This window comes from Candoia aspera, chromosome 11 (assembly GCF_035149785.1).
Source record: "Candoia aspera isolate rCanAsp1 chromosome 11, rCanAsp1.hap2, whole genome shotgun sequence".
Classification (NCBI taxonomy): domain Eukaryota; kingdom Metazoa; phylum Chordata; class Lepidosauria; order Squamata; family Boidae; genus Candoia; species Candoia aspera.
In genome coordinates, this window is record NC_086163.1 from 1944066 (window position 1) to 1969961 (window position 25896).

At 44.0% G+C, this 25896-nt stretch overlaps 1 protein-coding gene and 1 long non-coding RNA gene across 4 annotated transcripts in view; both read right to left on the reverse strand.

Moving 5' to 3' along the window:
- Positions 1-3661: 3661 nt before the first annotated feature.
- LOC134503841 (uncharacterized) lies at positions 3662-6333 on the reverse strand. Its single transcript, XR_010068597.1, has 3 exons — positions 6270-6333; positions 5998-6102; positions 3662-3734 (listed from the first exon to the last, which is right to left on the reverse strand). It is a non-coding gene; the product is annotated as an uncharacterized LOC134503841 (long non-coding RNA).
- Positions 6334-11523: 5190 nt separating this feature from the next.
- Positions 11524-25896, reverse strand: part of WTIP (WT1 interacting protein) — a 98495-nt gene continuing 84122 nt past the window's right edge. Inside the window, exons 5-8 of one of the 3 annotated variants that reach the window (XM_063312759.1) lie at positions 16156-16286; positions 15473-15524; positions 14611-14679; positions 11524-12230 (exon numbers count right to left, since the gene is read on the reverse strand). In XM_063312759.1, coding sequence (XP_063168829.1) covers positions 12078-12230; positions 14611-14679; positions 15473-15524; positions 16156-16286 — 405 coding nt within the window. In that variant the 3' untranslated portion in view covers positions 11524-12077. The remainder of the gene's footprint in view (positions 12231-14610; positions 14680-15472; positions 15525-16155; positions 16287-25896) is intronic. The other 2 variants (XM_063312760.1, XM_063312761.1) reach the window with 2 other exon arrangements.

Here is a 25896-nt window from a genome sequence, read left to right on the forward strand (position 1 = left end):
ACAATAAATACAGTAAAAGTAAGAATGTGATGGAATCAAGATGGGCAAGAGTTCTTTATCAGACCGTGAGTGTAGTAGGTCCATCAGAGGTCACTCTGGGGCGCTGGCCATCCCCAGGTACAGCTGTTCCCCCTCCCACTCCAAGCCTGCTGACAAAGCCAGGTCTTTAATCTTTTCAAAAGGCCAGGAGCGAGGGGGCCTGCCTCACCTCTGGGGGAAGGGTGTTCCAAAGGGAGGGAGCTACTGCAGAGAAGGCCCGCTTCCGAGACCCCGCGAGATGGAATTCTTTTGTGGATGGGGTCCATAACACGCCCTCCCTGCGTGACTGGGTGGGGCGGGTCGATGTGATGGGGACGAGACGGTCCCTCAGATATCCTGGCCCCATGCCATGTAGGGCTTTAAAGGTAATGACCAGCACCTTGAATTGAACCCGGAAGCAGACTGGGTCCCAGTGCAGCTCACGCAACAAAGATGTTACGTGTGCAAACCTTGGCACACCCAGGATTGCCCATGGGGCTGCACTCTGGATGTCATGTTCACTGTTTCAATGTGCACTGTACATCGTAACGTTTCACATGCTGACGCGAGTTGCTGTTGGGAGGGAGCTGCTGGGGGACCTTGTGCCAAGCTCTGTATCTATATTCGTTTCAATATAATGTGTCTGGGTTATGTGCTCGGCTCAAGGACTTTTCCACCGCATCATCAGAAGCCGTTGGGAGCACCTTAGATTGTGAGCCTGGGAAGATTCTACGGGGGGAGGGATCTCGTTTGCACCGAGGGGTTTTTAGTTTGCATTTGGTGCGCTTTTCCCGTTCTCAGCTTTCTTTGTACTTGCATACTATTCTAAAATAAACCAGATTTTACGAAGCCCTTGCTTGTGAGTCTGAGAGTGTTTTAGGATAGGCAACCATTACACTGGACCAGTTGTAGCTTCCAGATACTCTTCAAGGGTAGCCCCATGTAGAGCGCTCAAAAACCCCAGATTCCTAGTTGGGTCTCCAGAGAATGCGAGCCTTCTCTTTCTGCTTTTTCTCCCCTTTGCAGCTGCTCCACTCCATCCCCTCCTCCCTGCATAGGCCAGGCACAGAGGCTGCAGGAGGCTGGCTGGGGTGCGTGATCTTCTGCAGAGCCCGGTTGGGGTGCTACTCTTTGGCCAGCTTGTAGGCAGAATCAGTCCAGGCTCCAGCCTCCCATCCTGTTTAGAGCTGCATTGGAAGCCCAGGCTGTGATTCCAGGTTTTTCTCCTCCCAACACATGCCCAAGGAAAACCCAAGTTGAAGAGGTCAGCAAAGGAAAGTAGATTGCTGGAGGTGACACTGCAGGAAACAAAGTGACCCAGAATATCTAGCTCAGGTGTGTCCAGTCTGCGGGATGCATGCGGCCCTGAACAGCTAGGAATGCGGCCCCCCAAAATTCTAAACATTTAACGTTATTCAAAAAGCCCCCTCCCCATTTTTAGTCTACTGATGCTGAGCATCCATTGGCTCAAAGTCAAGAAAGTGCTATGCAACTTTGCAGCAATTTTTTTTAATGAGAACACAATCTGTTGTGGGTATGAGTGGGACCCCAACGCAATGCATGTTTGCTGATTTGGTCCTACCAAAAAAAAATAACGTTTTGATAACATGGAGAAGTGTAAGACCAGATCGAAATGACCGACTGACAGGGCAATCAATGGATTGGCTGTTGATTCTTCTGCACCTTAATTTTTCCAGATGTAAATGTTACTAAGGGTTCAAAATGGTGTTATAATGCTTACTGTATGGATACTGTCATAGGGGAAATGCAATTTTCTAAAAGGTATTATTGGGGCCTAATTAGGAGATAGTCTTGAACTTTGCACCTTCCTTCCACTCTCCAGCATCTTTTCTATAACCACCGTATTAGCTGACATATCAAGTAATAAATGACTTTAGACAGTTCCACCCAGGGAAGGGTTTGTGTGCGATCATTCTTATGTAACGAAAGCATTTGTCTTTGATCAAAAGGAAGCACCAAGTGTATGTTTAAGTTCGTACTTAGTTTTTTATTGACTAGCTGAGATGGTGGAAGAAAGCCCTCCCTCCGTTCCCCCACCCCTCAGCTCCAAACGAACCCAAAGCCGAACCCTGGTGGTGCATCCAGTCTCCTGGGCACAAATGGATGCCCTGCTCTCGTGATCCACAGACCGGGAGGGCTGCTAATTCTGCACTGCCGCCATCACCAGGAGAAGAACACCAAGATGTGCACCTCTTGGAAGGCCCACTAAATTCTTAAAAAAAAGGGAAAAATACAGCACTGTATGATCAGCGTGGTAGTCAACAAATCTTCCCCAGTAGGTGGCACCCAGAGAAAATTAGAAGGACCTGGTGTACATTGGCAGAATTACCAAAGAATCAAGCAAGAATTCTGGGTTGATCTCCATTTGATTATTAAATATTTTGAAAGGATATAAGAAGAGATGATACAAAGACAGAACAAGGCAGTAAAATGCAGGGGGCTAAACAGCAAATCTGAAACTTCATCACACACTATATTCTAATATAGGATTGGAAATGTTTGCACTCCACAGCCTAAATAGACCCTTTTGATGCTAGGATTCTTTTACGGTTTAGTGCACCTAAGGCAACCTGGATCCATAAGCCAGGTTCAAACCCTGAACTGAATAATGTAAAAGTCACAGTTCAAAATAGTGATATAATGCTTACTGTATGGATACTGTCATAGGGGAAATGCAATTTTCTAAAAGGTATTATTGGGGTCAAAAAAACGTCTGATGCTAGCAGGGCCGAGGATGGAAAGCTCTTCTCTTTGGCTTCCTTCCCCATTTACTCCCTCTCAACAGACTTCCCTCTTCCCCTTTGATGCACTTTTTTTTTTCTGTTGACCCCAGGAGTATGTTGTTCACACTCCTCCAGGGGCACGGAGGCCCTCTCCAGCCAGCGGAGGGCAAGTAGGGATCTAGTGAAGAGCAAATGGCAGATCTGTGTGGAGAGAGAGGACTTGTTAAGTCAAAATGATTCCCAACTTTACCTCTTCTGATTTCTGGGGCCATCTGCAAAGTCAGGCCAAGCAATCAGTTCCAAGCTAAAAAGGCGACTTCTGTGATTTTATAATGGGCTGATCTGGTATGGATCATGACGACCTGGCAAGTTGGAGCAAACAGTTCAGTACAGGAGTGGTACAGAGCTCCTGGCCAGAAGGGCCGATTTGTCCCATCTTTTTCTGGGCACCTATCCAGAACATTTTGCCATATGTCTCAGTCCTACTCCTCTACACATGTTCAGGTAAAACAGGGCTGTGTTGGTGACCTGGCTGCCCTGCTGCCTAACCCTAACTAGAGCCATTAAAAGCCATGAACTCGGTCTGGAAGTCTCCCAGCAAGTAGGGGATCTCTAGTAGCCTTTTGGATGGCTGTGAAGACCTGGCTCTTCAGCCAGGCTTTGGGCTACATATGCCCAGCAAATGATAGAACAGGGGGAGGCTGTGTGATGTCGCAGCACTGTGTTTGGGGTATGTGGTGCTGCATGGGGTTTGTTTTATTTATTCTGTTTTTATTTAATATTATGAGCTGCCTAGGATTATCTTCCGTAAGATGGGTGGCAATATACATTTCTAAATAAAATAAAGTTTTAACAGCTGTTGCTTCCTGCGTGGCTGCAACATCCATAGGGAAATTGTCTGCATGTCTGCAAAGATATTATTATGCACCAGACCAAGTATCAAATGATGATGCCCAAAGAAGGAACTTGGTCCTGGGAAGGAAGGAAGGAAGGAAGGAAAGAGAGAGAGAGAGAGAGAGAAGCTGTTCTAGGAACCTTATAATCTGCAAGAAGAAAGCCACAGCCTCTTCTCTCGACTCGAAATGCAGGAACAGAACTGGGACGTTAAGTTAATACAGGGAGACCACCTCAAGCACAGACTGGCAGTGGAACCAATTCCTTAGGTGGACTCCCTTTGTGGTGATACTTTCATTTGGCTTCTTGTTCTGAGCAGAGAATCTACTCTGATGGCATCACTGTCCCCTTCCAATTCCATGACTCAGAGTCTTTGGCAAGTCATGCTGAAATGACTGAAAACAGCTTGGACTACTACAGCTCCTCCTGCTTTCCAACAATTTTTTTCAAGTGAGTCTATTCTAAGGAACTAAAGAGATTCCACTTTGAACAGGAAGCCCTTTGAGCTATCTGAAAGCACAGGAGATGCTGTGGGGACCATGGCCTATTCCTGATCTCTATGTCTGAAAGGCCTGGGGACAACAGTATGTTGGACCAATTTACACTGAAAAGTCTTAGCTTGTTCAATGCATCTAGCTTGCGTGATAAGTGTATGTGATTCTCCTGCTCCACATTCCTTCTGGCGCTGCCCTGGCTACCTTTAAAAACATCTGAACGGTTGCTCTGTTTCCAAACACAACAATTGCATCTCACATGTAGGGAAGGCCCTCTGAGCAAATATTGGGGTTGAATTCCAGAAAAGCCAAGTGGAGGAGCCCCCACCCTCACCCAGCACCACCAGAAAAAGCTTATTGCACTTGCCAACCAAGCTATCTATTGGAAGAAAAACCATCCTTCTCAGCTCACCTTGATCTGACCACCACTGTCCAGTTTCCTTGCTCTCCCTCCTACATTTACAAAGGTGAATCATGATAACATACCAAGAAACATGTCACTTTCTTAATAAGGTAGGAAAGGATTTAAAGATCAGCTGCAGCTTTCACTAAGTTCTAAAGCATGTTGATTTTTTCCCCTTAAATTTCCATGCTTGGCTTTGCATACATAAAGTGTGACTTATTTTTAGGTTTCCAATCCAATTTCATTTAGATAAGGCATTCTAAATTTCCAGTAATCCTGCAATTAAAAACAAAAAGGACTGCCAAGTTTAAGCCTTTGGATGGGTAAGGATATGTACTTCCACAGGCTGACTGCAGTTTTGTTTCCCTACCTTCTCAAGGCATTTTGCAGGTGAACAAGTCAACTGCCTTCTACCTCTTTCCTCATGCTTCAGGCAGATTCTCCATAATAATCTCTCTCTCATCTTTCTGTCTCTCTCTCTCTCTCTCTGCTGGTTCTGTTTAATGTGCCACCCACTCACTCTTCAAAACAAAACAAGCTGTTCGAGGAAAAAAGCAGGTTCATGGCATCCAGCCAATTTGTGCTACGCAGGCCTGCCTGCGTCCATGTACAAAGAACTGGTTTTCTAGTACTGTGACTTCATATTGAGCTTGTACGTTTGATTCAAGGCTGGTGAAAGCAGGTCCGCGGTGGTCTCCCCCATCACTTAAACCTGACGCATTCTATTACTGAGGGCGAATACTTAGCTTGCAGTTGCCTTGTTTGTTCTTATAAACGGATAAGCTCTTGCTTTAAAGTGGATGAACAGCTAGGTTTTGGAAAGCACCATCATGCTGGAAGGGGCCATTGGGGCCATCCCTTCCAACTCAATGCAAGAACCCAAATTAAAGCACTACAGATGGCTCTCTGCTTGAACACACCCAGGGAAGTGGACTCCACAATCTTTCTGGGTCATTGGATCCTTTCTCTAACTGTCCTTGGTTCAGCTGTTGAACCTTAGGAAGTTGTTCCAAAATTCAAGTGGAATCTGAATTCCTGCAGTTACACAGGATTAACTTTGTACACACACTCTGTGGTGATAGAGAGCTTGATCTTCTGCCTGACCTCCTTTCAGACGTTTGAAAAGTGCTATCATGATCTCCCTTCAGTTGTCTTTTTTCAAGACTAAACAAACTCAGAACTGTAGGACCCTTATCGCCTTTGTCACTCTTCTCTGAACCTCTTCCAGTTCATCTGAATCTTTCCAAGTGTCGTGCTATGAAACGTGTGTGGATCTCTAGAAGGAATCTGTCAGCGCTTCAAGGTAGAGCAGACTAGGAAACCAAAGTCATGCAGACTAATACTTTCATTATAGTATTGTAACAGAATCTTGCAAGTCTGAATGTACTTGCCCCCTCCCTCCATCTTTGTGAGAAAAACAGAAGGTCATGTATGAGATGCTTACCCAAATTACATTTCTGCCATGGACTCAGATATCTTTCATCTGACTGCTGTCTTGGTAGTGGTTCTTCCTCCTGTTCAAGGTTATTCCTTCTGCCCATTACAGAATCTAATCAAAGCAGAATATTACTTCCCACATCAAAGCAGAATATTACTTCCCACATCCAGCTTTTACTTGACTGGACCAGGAACAGCCTTAAGCCTCTTTAAAGACCCCTGAAGAACAGCTTCCCCTCCTCAAAGAAACCCATTTCCAAATTGGTGAACAACTTCTACCATCACTCCTGCAAGATGTGCAGTTTCCTTCTGCCCACTGGCTAAATGGAGAAAGCAACTTTGCTCCCTCACCTTTAGCTATTACAAAAGGGAAGGGATAGGGATTTGCGTTAATGGCCGTACTTCAGAAATTTTCCCATCTTGGAGGGCAGTAGGGATATTGTGGCAAAACTATCACAGCACTGATGAGAGACCAGAACAGTTCTAGTTTGCTTTTTCATCTTTAGGCCACCAAACACTGGTGATGCAATCAAGGAGGGGTTCTGGAGAATGCCAGAGAGGGGTTGTTCATCTCTTTATTGCAAGCCTGGGCTAATTTCCTCTTCTCTTGCTCCAACCTAAACTTTTCCTCATCCAAATCTTGATTCCCTTCCACTTTGTCAAGTTTTGGGGGGTGGGAGTACCTTCACTTAACTCCTGGCGATCACATGGATGAGTCTCTAGAGTTTTCTTGGCCACATTTTCAGAGGTGGTTCGCTCTTGCCTGTCCTGGGACTGAGAAAGTACCACAAAATCAGCCAGCTGGCCTTGCACCTAAGGCAGAACTAGAACTCACCGTCTCCTGGTTTCTGGCTTAGTTTCTTTAACACTACACCACATTGGCTCTCAATTTGCCCAACATACTTAAATTATGGCACCTAGAAATAGACACTGGACAGTACCAAATTCCTGTTCAGGATGTAAAGGACATTATTAAAGTACATTTGTATTCCTGGGCTTTGGAATGAGGGGTCTCCAATTCCTGATCCTCCAGGCAAAACTGCGAGGAACAGGTGGTCTCAAGGAACAAAGCAAGACCCTGGAACCTCAATGGTCCCAAAGGACATGTTGGCTACGGGGGCTTGCTTTGGAAAATAACGTTGATTGGATGAAAATAACCCACCACAATTAATAAAAGTTGGAAGTTAGGCATTGCACATTGGAAACATCCTGCCTCCACACAAGATGGAGGAGCACCTAGTAAATGATAAAAACCGAAGCCAGGTTATCTTTCCACAAATAGCAAGACCAGCAGCTCTCCAGAAATATCTCACCTCAACACGAATGTTTTGCAAACGGACCTCTTGGCAGCGTAGCACTGCATGTTTCCAAGCAATTCCTGTACTGTAGATGGTGACATAAGAATTAAACAGTCTGACAGGTCAAGTTAGAGGTGCTGAAGAAAAACCTCATTTATCCAGAAATGAGCAAAATTAATTCTGTATCTGAAATATACCCTATATAACTCTTCCCTCTCTCCATCCTGCACTATCTAGAAGTACGGCACAACTGTTATTTGCAAAGTACCGTGTAATCTCCCTATGAGTGAGCCACTTGGAATTTGAATGGATTGCTCCATCATTCCCTGCTCCACTCCAGTTTTCTGTTCTAAAATAGGTTGGGGTGTCTGTGTGTGTGTATGTATGTGTTTAAATTAATATAAACAAAACTTTAGGTTCAGTCAAAGAAACATAAAATGTTGGAACAATGTTAGTAAAGTGTCATGTAAAATGTCAAATAATTTTTTTCCATGTAATACACAGAAATTACAAACTACAAAATGTCTTTATTGAAAAAAGCAGGTATCATCATCTAAGGTTAAATGAAATTCTGACTTTTAATATTAAAATAACTTAGAATGATAGTAAGTAGTTTTTTTTAGATAAATAAATCTATATTTCCCAACATTTATTCAACAATCATGGAAACCAAGTGGCAACACAAAAACCCTGGCAAGTCTATCTATGAACTAAAAGATTGAAGTTTTAGAAAGATATTTGCAGATGTAAACTAGACACATAATATACAAATTGGTCATTTATATATTTCCTACAAAATAAAAATTAACATTGGTCCAAGCTTTTGGAAAAAAAACTATATTCTTTTAAAGAAAATGCAAGTATTTCTCAAGAAAAAAAACTTAATTTAAGTCAAATTATATTCTCTAGTTATGGCATTAGTTGCATGTTGAATCACGAAAGTTTATTGGGGCCTAAGAAAAGATCTGTTCGCCTTCTTTAGAGTTCTGGTTTAACTCAACAGAGCTCTCCCTTCAATTTTTGCAATTTTATAATTTCTAAGTTACAAAACACTCACCCTCCTGTTTTGAAACAACTATTTCCCCATCCTTAACTACTTCAATCTCCTTTGGGATCTTGTATTATGAGGCAGGGTGGGTCTTCCAAATACATTTACTCCTTTTTCATTAAGTGCATTTTCCACAAAACGAAGAGAATCCTTGGTTCCTCACCCATGCACATCAGTGGAAAGAAAGAAAGAACAAATCTCCCATAAATAGTGTTGTGGCACAAATGTTAAAAGCACTTCATCCCTGTGGAGCCAAAACTGTTCTGAAGGGAATGTACGGGTGGCACTGAACTTGCAGTGCTGTCGCCAGCTTGCACCTTCCCGCAGTCTTGCGCCCCCTGGGCTGCAGCACCCATTGCCCTCAGTTCCAGCTGGAGGACACTCCGCTGATGCGGAAGGCTGACAGGCAGCTCCTCCCGGCAGGTTCTGGTGGAGAAGACCCCTTCCTCGAGCTTTCAGCAAGAGATGCCTGTGGGCAACGCCAACGTGCTGCTGCGGCGCACGGCCAGCCTGCCACTTGACACGCTGTAGGCTCCCCCATTCAGCAACCGTTAATGGGAGGTAACATGTTTTGCGTTACTTGCAGAATGTATTTATTTTTGCTGCATGACACTTTCTAGCTGTTTTCTCCTTGAAGGCGGTATCTTTAATATGGAAAAAGGTGCTGGAAAGACAGAAGAACTCTGAGCTGTTACCAGATTTTGGTGATGGGGGGAAAATAAAAATTAAAACAACAAAACGTTGATGAAAGAAATCAGCAGGCTGACAAATATTTAAAGGCAATTTCCTGAAATATTTTAAACAAGTGAAATAAATAGCCTGGTAACAAAGTCTGAAAAACAGTAGCGTGTGTGCATATTTTAGCTATTTTAGGTGTTCTGCTATATGCTGAAGGTTAAGGCAGTAACAGGAACACACAATTTTGCCACTAAAATAATCAAGGTGCTAGAAAACGCAATAGCAGAGGAATGAGGGAGGCACTTCCTTCAGTCCTAGGTTTACACTTTGACCTGGAAATTTATTTGAAGCTGAATCGACTCTGATCCAGAGCAGCAGACAGTGCACAAAGCTTGACAGCATGGGAGGAGGAATGAGAAAACCATCGGTGAAAGGAGGTGCCCAGGCTTCTCAAATGATGTGAAAATCACAATGCAGACTTTCTGCAAACTTCAAAACACGGAAAGGCAAAGGAAGCATCTGGAACAGACTTTAAAAAGGCCGATCTGATAGTGGGGTGTGTGTGTCTGTGTGTCCCAACACGCTCCATGTACATTTGCAAGTAAGAACTGCTCACATCCCTTTTGGGCCGACTCGCCATGAAGGTTCTTCACCCTTCTCAATACTTTAGGATAGAAAAGGTTCTTGTTGCAGCTGGCAGGACTTCAGATACTTTGGGGGAATTCAGTCTGAACTGCTATTCAGAAGATGCCGCTGCTCTTCTGTTAGGGGTCTCTTTTCCAGTTTTCAAACAGATTTAACACTGTATTTCCACCTGATTCCCCAAGTGTACTTTCACTAAAGTTACTGGAGCACCAGCAGCTTTCAGACCACAAAAACCCAGTCCAGCTGTTTTTATCACAAGAAGCAAGCCATTTAAGGTCAATGTATGCAAGGAATTAATGCGACATGGCTGATCAAGCCTAAAACGATGTTGTCAATTTTAATTACATAACTGCACCTCTGTCTCAAATAATCAAAAGGTAGCTTTTTTTAAATAGAAAACAGTAAACATTTTCCATGAGGAACACAGAGATTTCCCCAGAGTTGGGAGTGTGCTTTAAAAATTTAGCTGAAATAGAAGCATAAGTCTTCTAACATTTCTTAACAATACATCATTTCTTATCTAATGTTTTAATTTTTGCTAGGTTTTCAAGAAAACCCAGCGAAGCTGTAGGTCACTATGCCAACAGGCTGTAGTCAAAAGAATTTTTTAAAATCCAGATTTGAGGCTACATGTTCCACAGGTTTATATGTTCAAAATGCTCCAAATTAGTTATTTCCTTGCTACACATCTGAGCCAATTTCTTTACATCCAGAGACCTGGAAAAAAGACTATTGTCTCCCGAGGCATTTTAAAACTGGTTTGTGAGCTAACTAAAAAATTGCTTTGTGATGGTCAAGAGGCCATGGAAATTAACATGCAAGTGCTGGGAATTCAAGTATAATTAACTTGGCCTTTAAAGCTGGGTTATAACCAAGTTGTAAAAAAAAAAAAAAAACAGAATGGAAGCAACTGTCTTAAAAATACCTCTAGAAGAAGTATGTTTGCAGCTGAAGTCGCACCACAGAACAGCAGTCCTTTTAACAGAAAGAAAGGGAATAATATATTGTACATTTGCAATAGTCAGGGTGCCCATGATGCTGGTGGTGGGGTGTCAAAAAAGTCAAGATGGTGGCCACAACCATACAACTGAAATCATCATCTTGACTTTTTCGATCCTTCCTGTAGACACCACGGGCTAAAGTTATCAGCAGAAATCAGTTTCAGAACAAGCAACTTTGAGAAGTGCCAAAAATGCATGGAAGGGACATTTGGGAAGGATCTTGACAGAGAGAGCCCGACTCTTTGCCTGCAGTCATTGGTGGAGCCAGCACAAGAACCTGTTTTCCCCATACTTAGGAAGAGAATGACCAATGGAGGTTCTGCAGGTAGCCCGAGGACCTCTCCCTTGTAATTCCTGCTGCAGTGGCAGCAGGGGGCAGAATTGTTTTCAGGCTCCAAGTGACATCTGAGCTTTTGGGTGCTGGGAAGATTCCCTTCAAAAATTAGTGGCAGCAGCTCCAAAGAAATGGATGGTGCTAGGACAGAAACTCAGTTTGGCTTAATTCAAATCTGAATTAAATTTAATGAATAAGCTTATACCCCATGTATTTAAAAATTTCCCATTCTGACACATTAAGATTGACAACTGAGGTGCAGCTTTTGGAGAATTCTAAGGAAAGACTAAGGATTGGAAAAGGTGAAACTTGCTGCCTGGCAGACCCCAGAATGTTAACCTGTCCTCCCAGCCAGCCCCGCACCTTTCACCTTCACGGCATGTGTGTCCTGCCCCCACCTGGAAACAGGCAGACAGGCACCAGAACCCTCACACCCTTGCCAAACATCTAAGAAGCATGCCTGACATACCCTGAATAGGAATGCTCTCCATGCTTTCATAAAAAAAAAATCCAGTAGGCTTCCTGCACATGATGTTTTGCACACTCTTTCATTCTTGTTTTGCACAGAAACTCAACAAAAGAACAGGATGGAAAGCCAACAGGTATCTCCCACACTGGAGTCAGTTGTTTCTAAGTAACATTCAATCTGGCCATCAATCTTTTTATGCATTCAACCACCACTGTGCCCCTCACACAAGGTCAGAGTGCAAGAAGACCTAAAAATACAGTAAAAGCCTTTTTGGTCTCTTTCCTGTTGGGAAGATTAAGATTCTTCTGGGAGCTCAACCAACCAACGGTAAAAATGGAAGCAAGCCAACATTAATGGATCGCCAGTCATCCCAACAGCTCTGATATCATGCCCTTTTGCCATCCAATCCATGAGGTGCATCATTTTTCAAGTACCAGCATCTTGGAAAGAATTACTTGGGCAAATTGTACACCGACCCAAAGAGGTGGCCCTTCCTTCCCAATCTTAGAAGCAATAAATAATTGTGGCTGCGTCTTTCTAGAAAGTATTTTGTTGAGCTGTTTTCCCAGCAAGTTGTCTTCTTCCTGGTCTTGAGTAGATGGCAAGTGGAAGCCTCAAAGTTCAGTGATATGCATGGGGTACCCAGGGGGAGAGTGTGCCGACACTTTAGTGCTCAAGCGCCTAATATGACAGGTGTGGCAGAGCAGGCGTCTCTCTAATGGATAGCATCGATGGCCTTCCTCGTCATTCAGCTGGAGTCCACAATCCTAAGAGAAACAAGACCACCCATCCATTAGTGGCCAGTGGTACCGGAAGTAAGCCTCTCAGAGATGTGACTGAAAGAAGCACAGATAGTCCTCGTTTAGCTACCATTCGTAGTTTTGACAGCGACAAAAAGGTAACCTTACAACCAATCCTCGCATTTATGACCTTCACAGGTCTGTAAAGCAAAGGAAAGCTGAAGTAAGATCATAAGCACAGTTGTGGTTTCACATAGTGACTGCTTTGCTTAACAACCAAGTTGCTGGTCCCAATTGTGGTTGCTAAATGAGGACTATCTGCAATCCTTCTGCAAGACAGACAAGTTTCCGTGCTCACAGAATTTACAGACAGACACTATTTCTGGAAATGTCAGGTCTATAGCGATCACCCAGTACTGGAACAGAAAATGGTACAGAAGTGAATTATAGCTGTAATCTCTCTGGAGAGAGTGTTCTGGAAACCCTCAGCAGGGAGGAACAGGCACTCAGAGGCGGTGCTCCTGGTTTGTTCAACCAAGCCCTCATTTGGCAGAAAGCGGGCTAGAAGGCTTCTACAAGCCACAGATGCAATTGTTTAGACCTGTGCTAGTTGGTTCTCAGGCCTGGGCACGGGATGAACACTGCATTGGTTGTTCTCATAGATGGCCTGTGGCGAGACTTGGCTGAAGGGAGCATGGCAACCTTTCTCCCCTTGGGTCTCTCAGCAGCCTTCAATACTGTGGACTGCAGTACTTTTCTGGAGTGCTTGTGAGGGTTATGGAGGCAGCATTTTATGGTGGTTTTGCTCCAGTTTGATTGCTTGTGTCCAGTTGGTTATGGTGGGAAGAAAAGGTTGGGTCCACAGATACTCTAAGCCTCAGTTCTCAGCCCTTTCTCCTATCCTATTTAACATCTACATGGAGTTGTTGGGAGAGGTCATCCAATGGTTCAGGGTAAGTACCATCAATATGCCAATGATATTCAATTGTGTACTTCCATCCTGGGCATAATGGGATGTGTCAGGGCCTGGAGGGAAAAAAGCCCAAGCACGATGGAGTGGCTGTTGATTCAGAAGCCTCCTGATTCTTGAATTGCACCAACTGACTCACAGTGAAATTGTGCTCTCCAGAGAGCGAAGGCTCACACCCTGGGGGTTGAAAGGGCTCTCCTGTATTCTCAGCTCCTGCCTCAAGAACAGGTAGAAGCTGTGGCCAAGGTGGCCTTAGCCCAGTTTCAGCTGGTGCACAGCTGTGGCTTGTTGTCGCTTTAGTTAATTACTGTAATTCACTCTGCATGGCACTATTCTTGAAGACCAGCAGGAAACTGGAGCTAGTCTAGAATGCAGCAGTGTACATGCTCACTGGGTGGTCAGGATACTGCCACATTACGCCACTGCAGCAAAAAAAAAAAAAAACTGCTCACGTTTCCAAGTGCAATTCAAGGTGCTGGTTGCTATACTTAACACCCTAAATGGGTTGGGACCTGGGCACCTAAAAGACCTCCTTTTCCAGACAGATTTTCCCACTGAAGTGCCTGTTGAGACTTACCACCGACCAGAAGGTGCAGTGGGTGTTCCCTGTGGGCAAGTCCTCCCAAGGCCAGGGAAACGCCTGGCTCTCTTGAAGGGCCTTTGGGGATTAGCTGCAGAGCCACTGGTGCCCATATGAGTTAAGGTAGTAAAATTATTATTGTAATGTAATATTTTTTATGTATATGTTTTATTACCTGTAGACTTAAACGTTTCTCCGAACTGAGGCAAAGATAAATTGCACCGATTGTGAGGAAAACCAGGGGCTGCCTCCGTTCAACACAGCGCTGAGACATGATTTTAAGCCATAATTTGGTGTACAAGGCATTGGAGATCACACGTGGGTTACCAGACCACGCTAAGCCCCCACGCAACCGCATTATAGCTTGGCACGAAGCGTGGGCTGCTGCCCATCAGCACAGAGCGCAGCCATCCTTCATCCGTGCCCTCAGCTGAAGGACGGAGGCTCCTGGGTCTGCTGGAAGACTCCCTCAGTAGGCAAACGACTTAATATTTTCCAGGCATCTTTTATTATTTTCTAAAGGTTGATGATGTCCCAAACTTCTTTATCTCTCATTTTGCTATATATCCTGCTGTGCTGTCTTTTATTGTTTACATCTCTTTCTTTATTACTGTTTTATAGTAGTCGACTACTATAAGGATACATCCTTGTAACCCACTCTGGAATGTTTTAATTAAAAAGTAGCAGAGAAATGCTTTAAGCAAATTAGGAAATAAAAGCAAAACATACCAGGAATATGTGACCAACCCTTTTGTGGGTCTTGAATGCGCTTCTTTTCCCCGGGGAGGTACTAGATCTAAACTGCCTGCCTCCCTCCCTCTCTCCACCTAGGCTGTCTCAGCAGCTCCAAGGTTTACCTCGCAGTGATAACATTCCACGTGGTAATCCCTGTCCATTGACACCACCCGGATGGTCTCTTCAGAACCCTAATTTTGAGAGACAGCAAAAGACGGTCAAAATTGGGCAGGTGTCCATCACTTGTTCTCAAGGAAAACTGGCACTTTGAAACCTCCCTCTGCAACTGTATAAACCCCTCTTGGTTATATAAAGACCACACATGTGGCGGCTGGCTTTGATCAATGAAACCTTTCTTTTGATTCCATTTCCCAAATATTGAATTTCCTTCCTTGAAAAATTAAGTGCAGAAATTATGGTTCCTTAACTTGCACTTTCTCTGCAAAATTTGGGCTTGGTCCTAGCTCTATGGTGAAAAAGACAGTTGATATCAGCAGATTAGAGAAAAGAAACTGTAGGAAGCTCATACGGATCAGAGACAGAGAATGGCTGAGACTGCCCACTTGAGAGGGCAAATTAATCTTGTGGGGCTTAAGCATGTGCCAACACAGTTGACTGGGTCAATGTATGATGCAAATCAAGCCAGTGTGTCTTGGGAGGCCTGAGGAGATGAAGTGTGTGCAATGGATGCTATTCAGTTTAATGGGCACGGAAAGCCTTCCAACAGATGATGTATCTAAGAGGCTGCTGCCTCTTGGTGCGTGTGTGTGTGTGTGTGTGTGTGTAGGGTGTGTGTGTGTGCGTGTGCAAGAGAGAGAGAGAGAGAGAAATAGACAGGTAGAAGATAGGATCTGGCTTAAAGGTCAAACTGGTTTAATTACTGCAACTGGAGCATGGTTAGACTGCACAGCCAAAAAGCTGTGTCTGCAGCCAGCACAGAATAGCTGGGTCAAAACATAAATCAAATGACAAAGAAGAGCATACCTGGGCTGGCAAAATAGGCTGCTTACAGGAAGCACACTTGGGTGCAAAAACCCTAGATTTGGGGGGAAAAAGAGGTTACATTTTTCTTGAGAAAGAGAGAGAGAGAGAGAGAGAGAATGAGAATGGCTGGAAGGCAAGCAGCATTTTAACAACTGAGAGCAAGCAAAGTTGGCTATTCCCAACTTCATCCCACTATTGCGTTCCATTCTTTAGACCACAACAGCATGTGAAACCTAAATTCAGCTATGGATTTATGTCCATCCTTCCATTCAAAGCAGGACAGCTTAAAAAAATGATGATCCCATTAACCCAGTACAGCCCACCAATAGTTTACTAGTCTTCCTGGGCAGGTGAAGATTATACTGAATGGCTGCCATCTAGTGAGACCCATTTGCCATCACTTTTGCAGGCAGGATTTAATTCATCTCCAAATATCATTGATGGAAATATTTCTTTTTAAAAAAAAAAAGAAAACAGATGTGATCTCCTTTAAGTATTGGAACAGTTCTTGTTACACTTCCAGTGTAACATACAAAAATGTTGAAAACTAGATCTCCTTGCTGTCAGTCCTTAAACTGGACTTGATCCTGGATATTGTTTCTTTAGCTGCAGTCAACCCTTCCTCATGACCTGAGCAGTGGGTCCCCCTCTTTTTCCTGCCCTGCAGAGCTCTGCATTCTCACGTGTGATAGTCTTTGACACAGTAAATATTGTTCTCCACATCTACAGTGAAGGGTATGCCATCCAGACATTCATTGCACACCACACAGCGGAAACAGCCAGGATGGTATGACTTCCCAAGAGCTTGCAAAATCTGAAAAAGAATCACAGGCCACAAATTATGCAAAGTCTCTTCCTGCTGGCTATAATTTGTATCATGCATCAAGAAACAGTGAATGCAAAGCTTGGAAAAATCATTCAGATAATCAGGGTCTCGGAATGACCACTGGAGTCACTGGCACTGAGGATTCCTCCCCTTGAGAGGCCCAACTCCTTCCTAAGACACAATGCAGTAGCACTTTGCCATTGCCTCTCTCTCTTTCTGGGCATGTGTGTTTTAAAACTTCCCAGCCTAGCCAGCAGTACTGGCATTTCCTAGAAATCTCCAATCCAAGTATGAACCAATAAGGATGCCTGTTTTGCCCCCACTCTGCTCTTCTGAAAATTCTGGAACCAAGTCTGGATTTGCGACCAGCCTCCCTAAGAAGTGTTAGACCACACAAACGAACTGGTGTTTGTGGCAATGGCTCCAGGAGAGATGAAAAGGGGAGATTCCCCCAACGTTACCCTCTGCAGGCCCAACTGTTTGATTGGCAGATGGAATTGTCCATCTTTCTGAGTCTGTCTTGATTTGCATTCCATACCAAGTGGAGGAATTTCCAAGCCTTCTCGCGACGCTTCTTGCCAAGAGAGTCAACACCGTCTCTCTTTATTGTCAGAACTCCTATGCTTTCATTCAGTCCAGACCAAACATCCTCCTGCCTGTATTGAGCAAACTAACGGCACTGAAGATACACGGTCACAAAGCAGACCATCTTGAGTTCAAAAGTATTTTCAACCATGGTGGCCGTGAGGTAGATCTAAGCACTTCTATTTCACAGAATTTTGTGATGAAAGTGGGACAAACTCTGTTCTGGATCAGGCCTCCTCAAATGATGTCCTTCAGATCTGTGGGGTTACAATTCCCACTGTCCCTAGCTGGCTTGCCATTGGATATGCTATTTGGAAATTATTGCCTTGTGGGTCCCAAACATCAGAGGGCACAAGAATAGGGGAAGAAATTTTCTGCAGATCAAATTGATAAGAGCAAGAATCAACCCTTAAATCTGTGGCTCTCAGAGAAGGAAAAAATTATTCTTTCAAATCCAAGCATTCATTAAAAAAGAACAGAACAAAACAAAGAAAACAAGACCAAACCCAACACTGCATTTCAAAACTAGGTCAAGTTCTGAAACCCAGGTGGACAGCTGCGGGGGGGTCATCCCAAGTGACCCGCAGGGAGAAATGTAGAGACTGGAAATGTGAGAAAAAGATGAACTGCAATGCTATTGGGTGCCCCTGTGAGTGGCTTCAGGATACAAGCACCTGCTTCTGTGAAAATTCCAGCACCACCTCTATGGCCCTGATGCTTCAACCAAAATTAGGTTTTTGTCCCCTGAGTGGAGCTGTTGTCATGGTTGTTATTTCTTCAAATCACACCTTCTGGCTATTTATGAACTGGAGAACATTTGGTAGCAGCTGGAGAGGCAGCAAGAGTAGAGGAAGGTCTGACCAGATTCTGACCACAAAATCTCCTCTGGCTGTACCTGCAGCCAGAATCTAGAAATTGAACTGGTTCGTTTTCTGGGGTCAGGAAGAAGTCCACAAATGGGGACCTAAAGCACCACATCATCATCCGAAAGGCACATGAAACAAAGGTTCCAACTTATGCAGGGGTGTCTGAGTGAGCTAACGTTTATGAAAATTTCATCAGATAACCTGTTTGTTTTACTCAGCAAGGGAAGAAGTTGTATGCTTTCTGATGAAAAGTAAGAGATACTACGATCTTTTCTTCAGCAAAGGATCGTTGCCTTGTTGTGGTGCTGGAGCTTGAGCACCTCAATGATGCCGTGAGCTAAACCGTGAAGGGCCACCCAAGACGGGAAGGTCGTGACAGAGAGGTCAGACTAAATGCGATCCCTGGGGAAGGTAATGGCAACCCACCCCAGTATTCTTGCCGTGAAAACTAAATGGATCAGTACAACCAGAGATATGTCGGTATACCATCGGAAGATGAGACCCCCAGGTCGGAAGATGGTCAAAATGCTACTGGGGAGGAACAGAGGATGAGTTCAACTAGCCCCAGACGTGATGACGCAGCTAGCTCAAAGCCGAAAGGACGGCTAGCGGCCGACGGTGCTGGTGGTGAACGGCGAATCCGATGTTCTAAGGATCAACACACCATCGGAACCTGGAATGTAAGATCTATGAGCCAGGGCAAAGTGGATGTGGTTATTGGTGAGATGTCAAGATTAAAGATAGACATTCTGGGCGTCAGTGAACTGAAATGGACTGGAATGGGCCACTTAACATCAAATGACCACCAGATCTACTACTGTGGACAAGAGGACTACAGAAGAAATGGAGTAGCCTTCATAATTAATAGTCAAGTGGCTAAAGCAGTGCTTGGATACAATCCAAAAAACGACAGAATGATCTCAATTCGAATTCAGGGCAAGCCATCTAACATCACAGTGATCCAAATATACGCCCCAACCACAGATGCTGAAGAAGCTGAAGTAGAGCAGTTCTATGAGGATCTGCAGCACCTACTGGACAACACGCCTAAAAGAGATGATGTTTTCATCACGGGGGACTGGAATGCTAAGGTGGGCAGTCAAATGACACCTGGAATTACAGGTAAGCATGGCCTGGGAGAACAAAATGAAGCAGGACATAGGCTGATAGAATTTTGCCAAGACAACTCACTTTGCATAACAAACACTCTCTTCCAACAACCTAAGAGACGGCTTTATACGTGGACTTCAGATCAGCTAGATATGAGCTCACTAATATCCCTCAGGAATATGCAGTGGAGGTGAAGAATAGATTTAAGGGACTGGACTTAGTAGATAGGGTCCCGGAAGAACTATGGACAGAAGTCCGCAACATTGTTCAGGAGGCGGCAACAAAATACATCCCAAAGAAAGAGAAAACCAAGAAGGCAAAATGGCTGTCTGCTGAGACACTAGAAGTAGCCCAAGAAAGAAGGAAAGCAAAAGGCAACAGTGATAGGGGGAGATATGCCCAATTAAATGCAAAATTCCAGAGGTTAGCCAGAAGAGATAAGGAATTATTTTTAAACAAGCAATGTGCGGAAGTGGAAGAAGACAATAGAATAGGAAGGACAAGAGACCTCTTCCAGAAAATTAGAACCATCGGAGGTAAATTCCAGGCAAAAATGGGTATGATCAAAAACAAAGATGGCAAGGACCTAACAGAAGAAGAAGAGATCAAGAAAAGGTGGCAAGAATATATGGAAGACCTGTATATGAAGGATAACAATATCGGGGATAGTTTGACGGTGTGGTCAGTGAGCTAGAGCCAGACATCCTGAAGAGTGAGGTTGAATGGGCCTTAAGAAGCATTGCTAATAACAAGGCAGCAGGAGATGACAGCATCGCAGCTGAACTGTTCAAAATCCTGCAAGGTGATCCTGTCAAGGTAATGCATGCTATATGCCAGCAAATTTGGAAAACACAAGAATGGCCATCAGACTGGAAAAAATCAACTTATATCCCCATTCCAAAAAAAGGAAACACTAAAGAATGTTCAAACTATCAAACAGTGGCACTCATTTCACATGCCAGTAAGGTAATGCTCAAGATCCTGCAAGGTAGACTTCAGCAACACATGGAGCAAGAATTGCCAGATGTACAAGCTGGGTTTAGAAAAGGCAGAGGAACTAGGGACCAAATTGCCAATATCCGCTGGATAATGGAAAAAGCCAGGGAGTTTCAGAAAAACATCTATTTCTGTTTTATTGACTATTCTAAAGCCTTTGACTGTGTGGACCGTAACAAATTGTGGCAAGTTCTTAGCGGTATGGGAATACCGCTTGTATGCCTCCTGAAGAATCTGTATAATGACCAAGTAGCAACAGTAAGAACAGACCACGGAACAACGGACTGGTTTAAGATTGGGAAAGGAGTACGGCAAGGCTGTATATTCTCACCCTACCTATTCAACTTGTACGCAGAACAAATCATGCGACATGCTGGCCTTGAGGAATCCAAGGCTGGAGTTAAAATCCCTGGAAGAAACATTAACAATCTCAGATATGCAGATGATACCACTTTGATGGCTGAAAGCGAAGAGGAACTGAGGAGCCTTATGATGAAGGTGAAAGAAGAAAGTGCAAAAGCTGGCTTGCAGCTAAACCTAAAAAAAAACAAGATTATGGCAACCACCTTGATTGAGAACTGGCTAATAGAGGGAGAAAATGTAGAAGCAGTGAAAGACTTTGTATTTCTAGGTGCGAAGATTACTGCAGATGCTGACTGCAGTCAGGAAATCAGAAGACGCTTAATCCTTGGGAGAAGAGCAATGACAAATCTCGATAAAATAGTTAAGAGCAGAGACATCACACTGACAACAAAGGTCTGCATAGTTAAAGCAATGGTGTTCCCCGTAGTAACATACGGCTGCGAGAGCTGGACCATAAGGAAGTCTGAGAGAAGGAAGATCGATGCTTTTGAACTGTGGTGTTGAAGGAAAATCCTGAGAGTGCCTTGGACTGCAGAGAGTGCCTTGGACTGCAGGAAGATCAAACCAGTCCATCCTCCAGGAAATAAAGCCAGACTGCTCACTTGAGGGAATGATATTAAAGGCAAAACTGAAATACTTTGGCCACATAATGAGAAGACAGGACACCCTGGAGAAGATGCTGATGCTGGGGAGAGTGTAGGGCAAAAGGAAGAGGGGCCGACCAAGGGCAAGATGGATGGATGATATTCTAGAGGTGACGGACTCGTCCCTGGGGGAGCTGGGGGTGTTGACGACTGACAGGAAGCTCTGGCGTGGGCTGGTCCATGAAGTCACAAGAGTCAGAAGCGACTAAACGAATAAACAACAAACGATCTTTTAAAATTTTATTAATTTATTTTATTCAAATATTACAAACAGAAAAAAACTGAAAGGAAAACTAACTGGTCCATAATTGACCTTTGGTCATCATCCTTTGGTCATCCTTCCAAAATCATAGCTGGGATGATGGAGAATCACTTGCTGAATGATAGATAAACAGAGACCAAATGTCCACTTATGTGTTTCCAATTGTTTAAATATTGGAGGTCAATCACTCTTGAAAGTTCTATACTACATACTTGCTTATTTACACCTGGAACAACAGAGCTAAACCAGGATCCTTCAGTGATGGAATTAGAAATAAAAGTGATGAAATAATATGAGGTGAAACAAAAGTGAAGGAATGCTGGAAGGAATGTTTTAGAGATTTTTATGGGAATTTTATTGGGGGTCCTCCTGGACTCACGACTCCTGCTCGAAGAGCAGGTGGCAGTTGTGGCCAGGAGGGCCTTTGCACAACTTCATGTTGTGCGCCAGTCACGCCCTTTCCTGGACTGAGATGCCCTTCGGTCACTCATGCCCTGGTCATCTCCCCTACAGACTATTGCAACGCGCTCTACATGGGGCTACCCTTGAAGAGTATCCGGAAGCTTCAGTCGGTCCAAAATGTGGCTGCGCGAGCAGTGATGAGTGCCCCAAGATCAGCACACGAAACACCTTTGCTGCGTGAGCTGCACTGGGTACCAGTCTACTTCTGGGTCCAATTCAAGGGGTTGGTTATGATCTTTAAAGCCCTACATGGCACGGGGCCAGGCTACCCGAGGAACCGTCTCATCCCCATAACATCGACCCGTCCCACCCGGTCATGCAGAGGGTATGCTGCAGATCCAGTCAGCAAGGGAGTTTCACCTGGCGGGATCCAGGAGGCAAGCCTTCTCTGCAGTGGCACCCGCCCTCTGGAACATTCTGCCCCCCGAAGTGAGACAGGCTCCTTCGCTCCCGACCTTCCAGAAGGGTTTGAAGACAGAAGGGTTCCTCCGCCTCGCCTGGGATGGGAAGAGCAAGAGCTCTTCCTGGGTGTGGCTGGTGATGTAGAGTTCTCCCTACTGAATGGAAATTTTCCCACTTGGATTTTATATTTATATTTATTATTTTACTCTGGTAGATGCTGATTTGGTAATTTTAGGTGTTGAGGTTTTAACAGAGTATTTTACTGTAAACTGCTCAGAGTCTCCCTCCTTGGGGGGAGATGGGCAGTAATAGAAATTTGTATAATAAATAAAATAAATAAATAAGAATGGAATTGAAGGTCTAAATTGTTAGGACTTCTGGTGAGGATTCACGGCAAGCTAGATGTGTCTAAAGGAGTGGAGGTGGCATTGTGACGAGGTTGGCAGACAGAAGGTGAATTCTGGCCGATGAAATCTCTCTGGGAAAAGGAGAGATTGTGAGATTGCTCACTTGTACTCTGGATAGCTGTTCTTTGTGAGTAAACTGCAGGAACTGAGGTTTCTGCAGTTGGCTCAAGAGTTGAGCTGCTGGGAGTCGAGGGATTTCCACCAAGCTGACAGCTGCAATGTAGCTTTTATCATGGTCACAAAGTTCTGTGGAACCTCATTTCTTAATCACTTTTGGAAATTGCTTCTTAACTGCTTTTCAACTATTAAGAACCTATCAATCGATGAGTTTTATAATACGTGCCAGGTGAGTTTCCTTTAATCCATAATGAAAGAAGTTTTAAAGATAAGTTAAGGATACATACATACAAACAAAAACTTTTTTTGGAATAAACAGCAAAAGGGTGATTAGAACGTTGATTTTGTAAAGTTATAAATGGACTAAGGGTCCGGATGGATTTGAAATAAGATTTTGAAATTAATTATAAGAACCCTCCTGTGGGAAAATGCTGTTGTGAATTCTTAACAGAAAATACGGTAAGATGGGAATTTGAAGGTTGGACACTAGAGGGAACCAGAAGGAATTAAAGATTACAATTGAAGGAGGAGAACACTAAAATTTGACTTATTAACACAGAATGGAGCAAAATACCTTAACAATCAGATGTATTAAAGGATATTTTTGAACAATGGACACAGAAGTCAATCTCAGAAGTGTCTGCTGTTATAGATAGACTGTGTTCAGGTATTAAGGAAGAGGAACAAGTTTTACTGGATAAGACCGAGACTGATGTGAAAGTGGATTTAAAAATAATAAGCCACAAAAATGATATGGAAAAAGATGTTACAGTGGATATACAAATGAAACCGGCTGATGTTTCAACAATCACCATCAAAGGGATATACAAATGGCAAGCCAAAAGTACAACTTGGATAACTTCCTTATATTGGATTTACAAAAGAGACCTGTTAAACTTCTGAAGGGTTTTGTGAGAAGTGACAAAGAAAAAATGAAAAGAAAACAAGCTCTAGGACATTATTTGAAAGGATTAAAGATTAAGATAGTTAAAAGTAAAGAAAGGAATATAAAGTGGGTTTATTTGATCAAGGTTAAAATTGTTATGTTGTTATTTCTGGTAACCCTTAATGGACTTTTGCTGACACCAGGACTGAAATGATGAGGCTGTAAGGATCTGTTTACAGATAACAGATGGGATATGGGAAGAAGAGATTGTTTGTTGTACTTTAAGAGAAGGTGATAAGTTGTTAAAATTGTTTGTACTTGTGATGAAGGGGGAACTCACTTCTTTATATATTGCTTTTCTTCATTTTTGCTATATCCTTTTGTTCTTTTCTATTTTTCTCTTTCTCTTTTTTTCCTGCACTTTCTATTTTTTATCCTTTTATTTTTTGTACTTTGTATTAAGTTTTTATCTGCTTAACTGTAATGTTTAATAATTTTTTTTTTTTTTTTTAAAGCTCTAAATGTTAGCGTCCATGGAATTGTGCCGTACCTGGAATTTGGGCTTGAGTTTATATCTAAATTTGGCTTATATTATTCACAGTATTCTCTTAATGTATTATTCACTATTTGTTATTTCTCTTTTTTCTTCTTACTGATTCTAATTATGCTAAAAAGGTTTAATAGATGCATTTTGACTAGAAATTGGGCATAAAACTAGTACTCCAAGTTCCCTATCTGAGATTTATTTGTAATCTATCTTTATTTTATTATTTAAACTGGGTTCTTTTCAACTATGATAAGAACCATTATAGTCTGTTACCCATTTTAAACTTGTTTTTGTATTAGTCTCGTACTTCTTCATTTTGACAGTTATAACACCTAACTTGTAAGAATAAATAAAAGGAAAAAAGGAAAAAAAAAGTTTGTGTGAAGGCTGCATTTGTATCCAGTGACTGGCAAGGTAGTAAGAGGGACTGCAAAACAATTCTCCTGCGTACAGGGGAATGTGTTTATTGAATGTGCCTGGGAAAATGTTGGTAAGATTTGCTGCTAGGTGGGACATAAAGGTTTCCTAAGAGCGATGCAGAATGGAGTAAAGCAGGAGAAGAAAAGGAGGGCTGAGTGAAAAATTCAGCCCTGAGCAGGGAGCAAGACATGGCTGGGGGTGTTGGTGGAAGCGGGAAAGGTCTACTTCCGGGGGTCACACGTGGAAAGTGCCAATGCAAGGGGGTGGGCTTCTTGCTCCAGGGGGCAGGTAGAGAAAATGGAGCCCTGCAAAAACCCAAAGTGGAGGAGCTGATCGGGCGGGCTGCTGCCAGAGGGGAGGCCAACCTCCATTCCTCCCGGGGTCTCTGGCATGAATGGATGGACGGATGAATCTTGGCAATGAATCTGCTGGAGGCTGGCTGGAGGCCGGGTGACTGGGGAAGGGGGGAATGCCCAGCCTACAGAAAGAGGACTGGAGCAAACAGTTTGCACAGCAGGATCAGTGAAGCGACTTGCATTATAGATTTTATTTTGTGGACTGTGTGAAATTGCTCTGCTGTACGTGTGTTGGTGAAAGGGAGCAATGACTGAGACCAAACGTCAGAAAGCGATTGTGCCTCTCCTTCTCCCCTTCCCTTCCGACGTTCTTCTGGGTCTCTGACTCTGCTGCGTGTAATAAGAGCCTGAAATCCTGAGTCAGAGGGGCCTGTGTTGAGAAAGGGGCCTTGGCTCAGCACATGCCTTGCTCCCTTGCCAAGCTCCGGAGGGGGGCTGCCCTCGCCTCCTCCTGGCCGCTTGGTGGCAGACCGACTGCCTGGGGAGCCCCCGGGTGGTGCCGTGTGCCTGTTGGCCCCCCTGAGGAGTTGCAGGGGGAGGGAGCAGGAGAGCGGGAGGGTCCCCTGGAGACCCTCACAGAGCCAGAGAGGGTCGAGGGCGGGATGGAGACTGAAGAGGGTGAGGAGGATGGCGATTTTTTTGTCCTCCAAGTTTTTGAATCAAGTATCAATTCAAGTCAGAAACTTTGAGGGTTCCCCCCTTTCCTCTGACTGTCAAATGTAAGAGAGAAACAAGAGATCACAGCAATAAAGACTGCTCCTTTTCTCCATCCCATCCCGGTGCTAGTCCCTCCTCAGCTATGGAAGTTCATGGGGGAACTCCGGGCCAGCCACACTCAACCTACCTCATAGGGCTGTTGTGGGGGAAAAAAGGAAGGAAGGAGCGCTGGGTACCTTGCTCTGAGCTTCCGAATGAAAGGCAGGAGAGGAATCTAACAAATGAATAATCATAATCTGCAAATAGCGAACAGGTCAGATACAGCTAAGGCAGCAGAGAAGGTGGGTGCTCCTAAAGGGAGGCAAAGTTACTCCAGGAAGAGGGCTGAGGAGACCTTGCTGGGAAGCCCCTGAGAGGCAGAAGCCGGACCTCAAGGAGACGCCCTGCTCGTGAGGAGGCAGAATGAGAGCTGGAGGGTCCAGGAGCAGAGGGACGGTGGTGGCTTCTCCACCATTCCT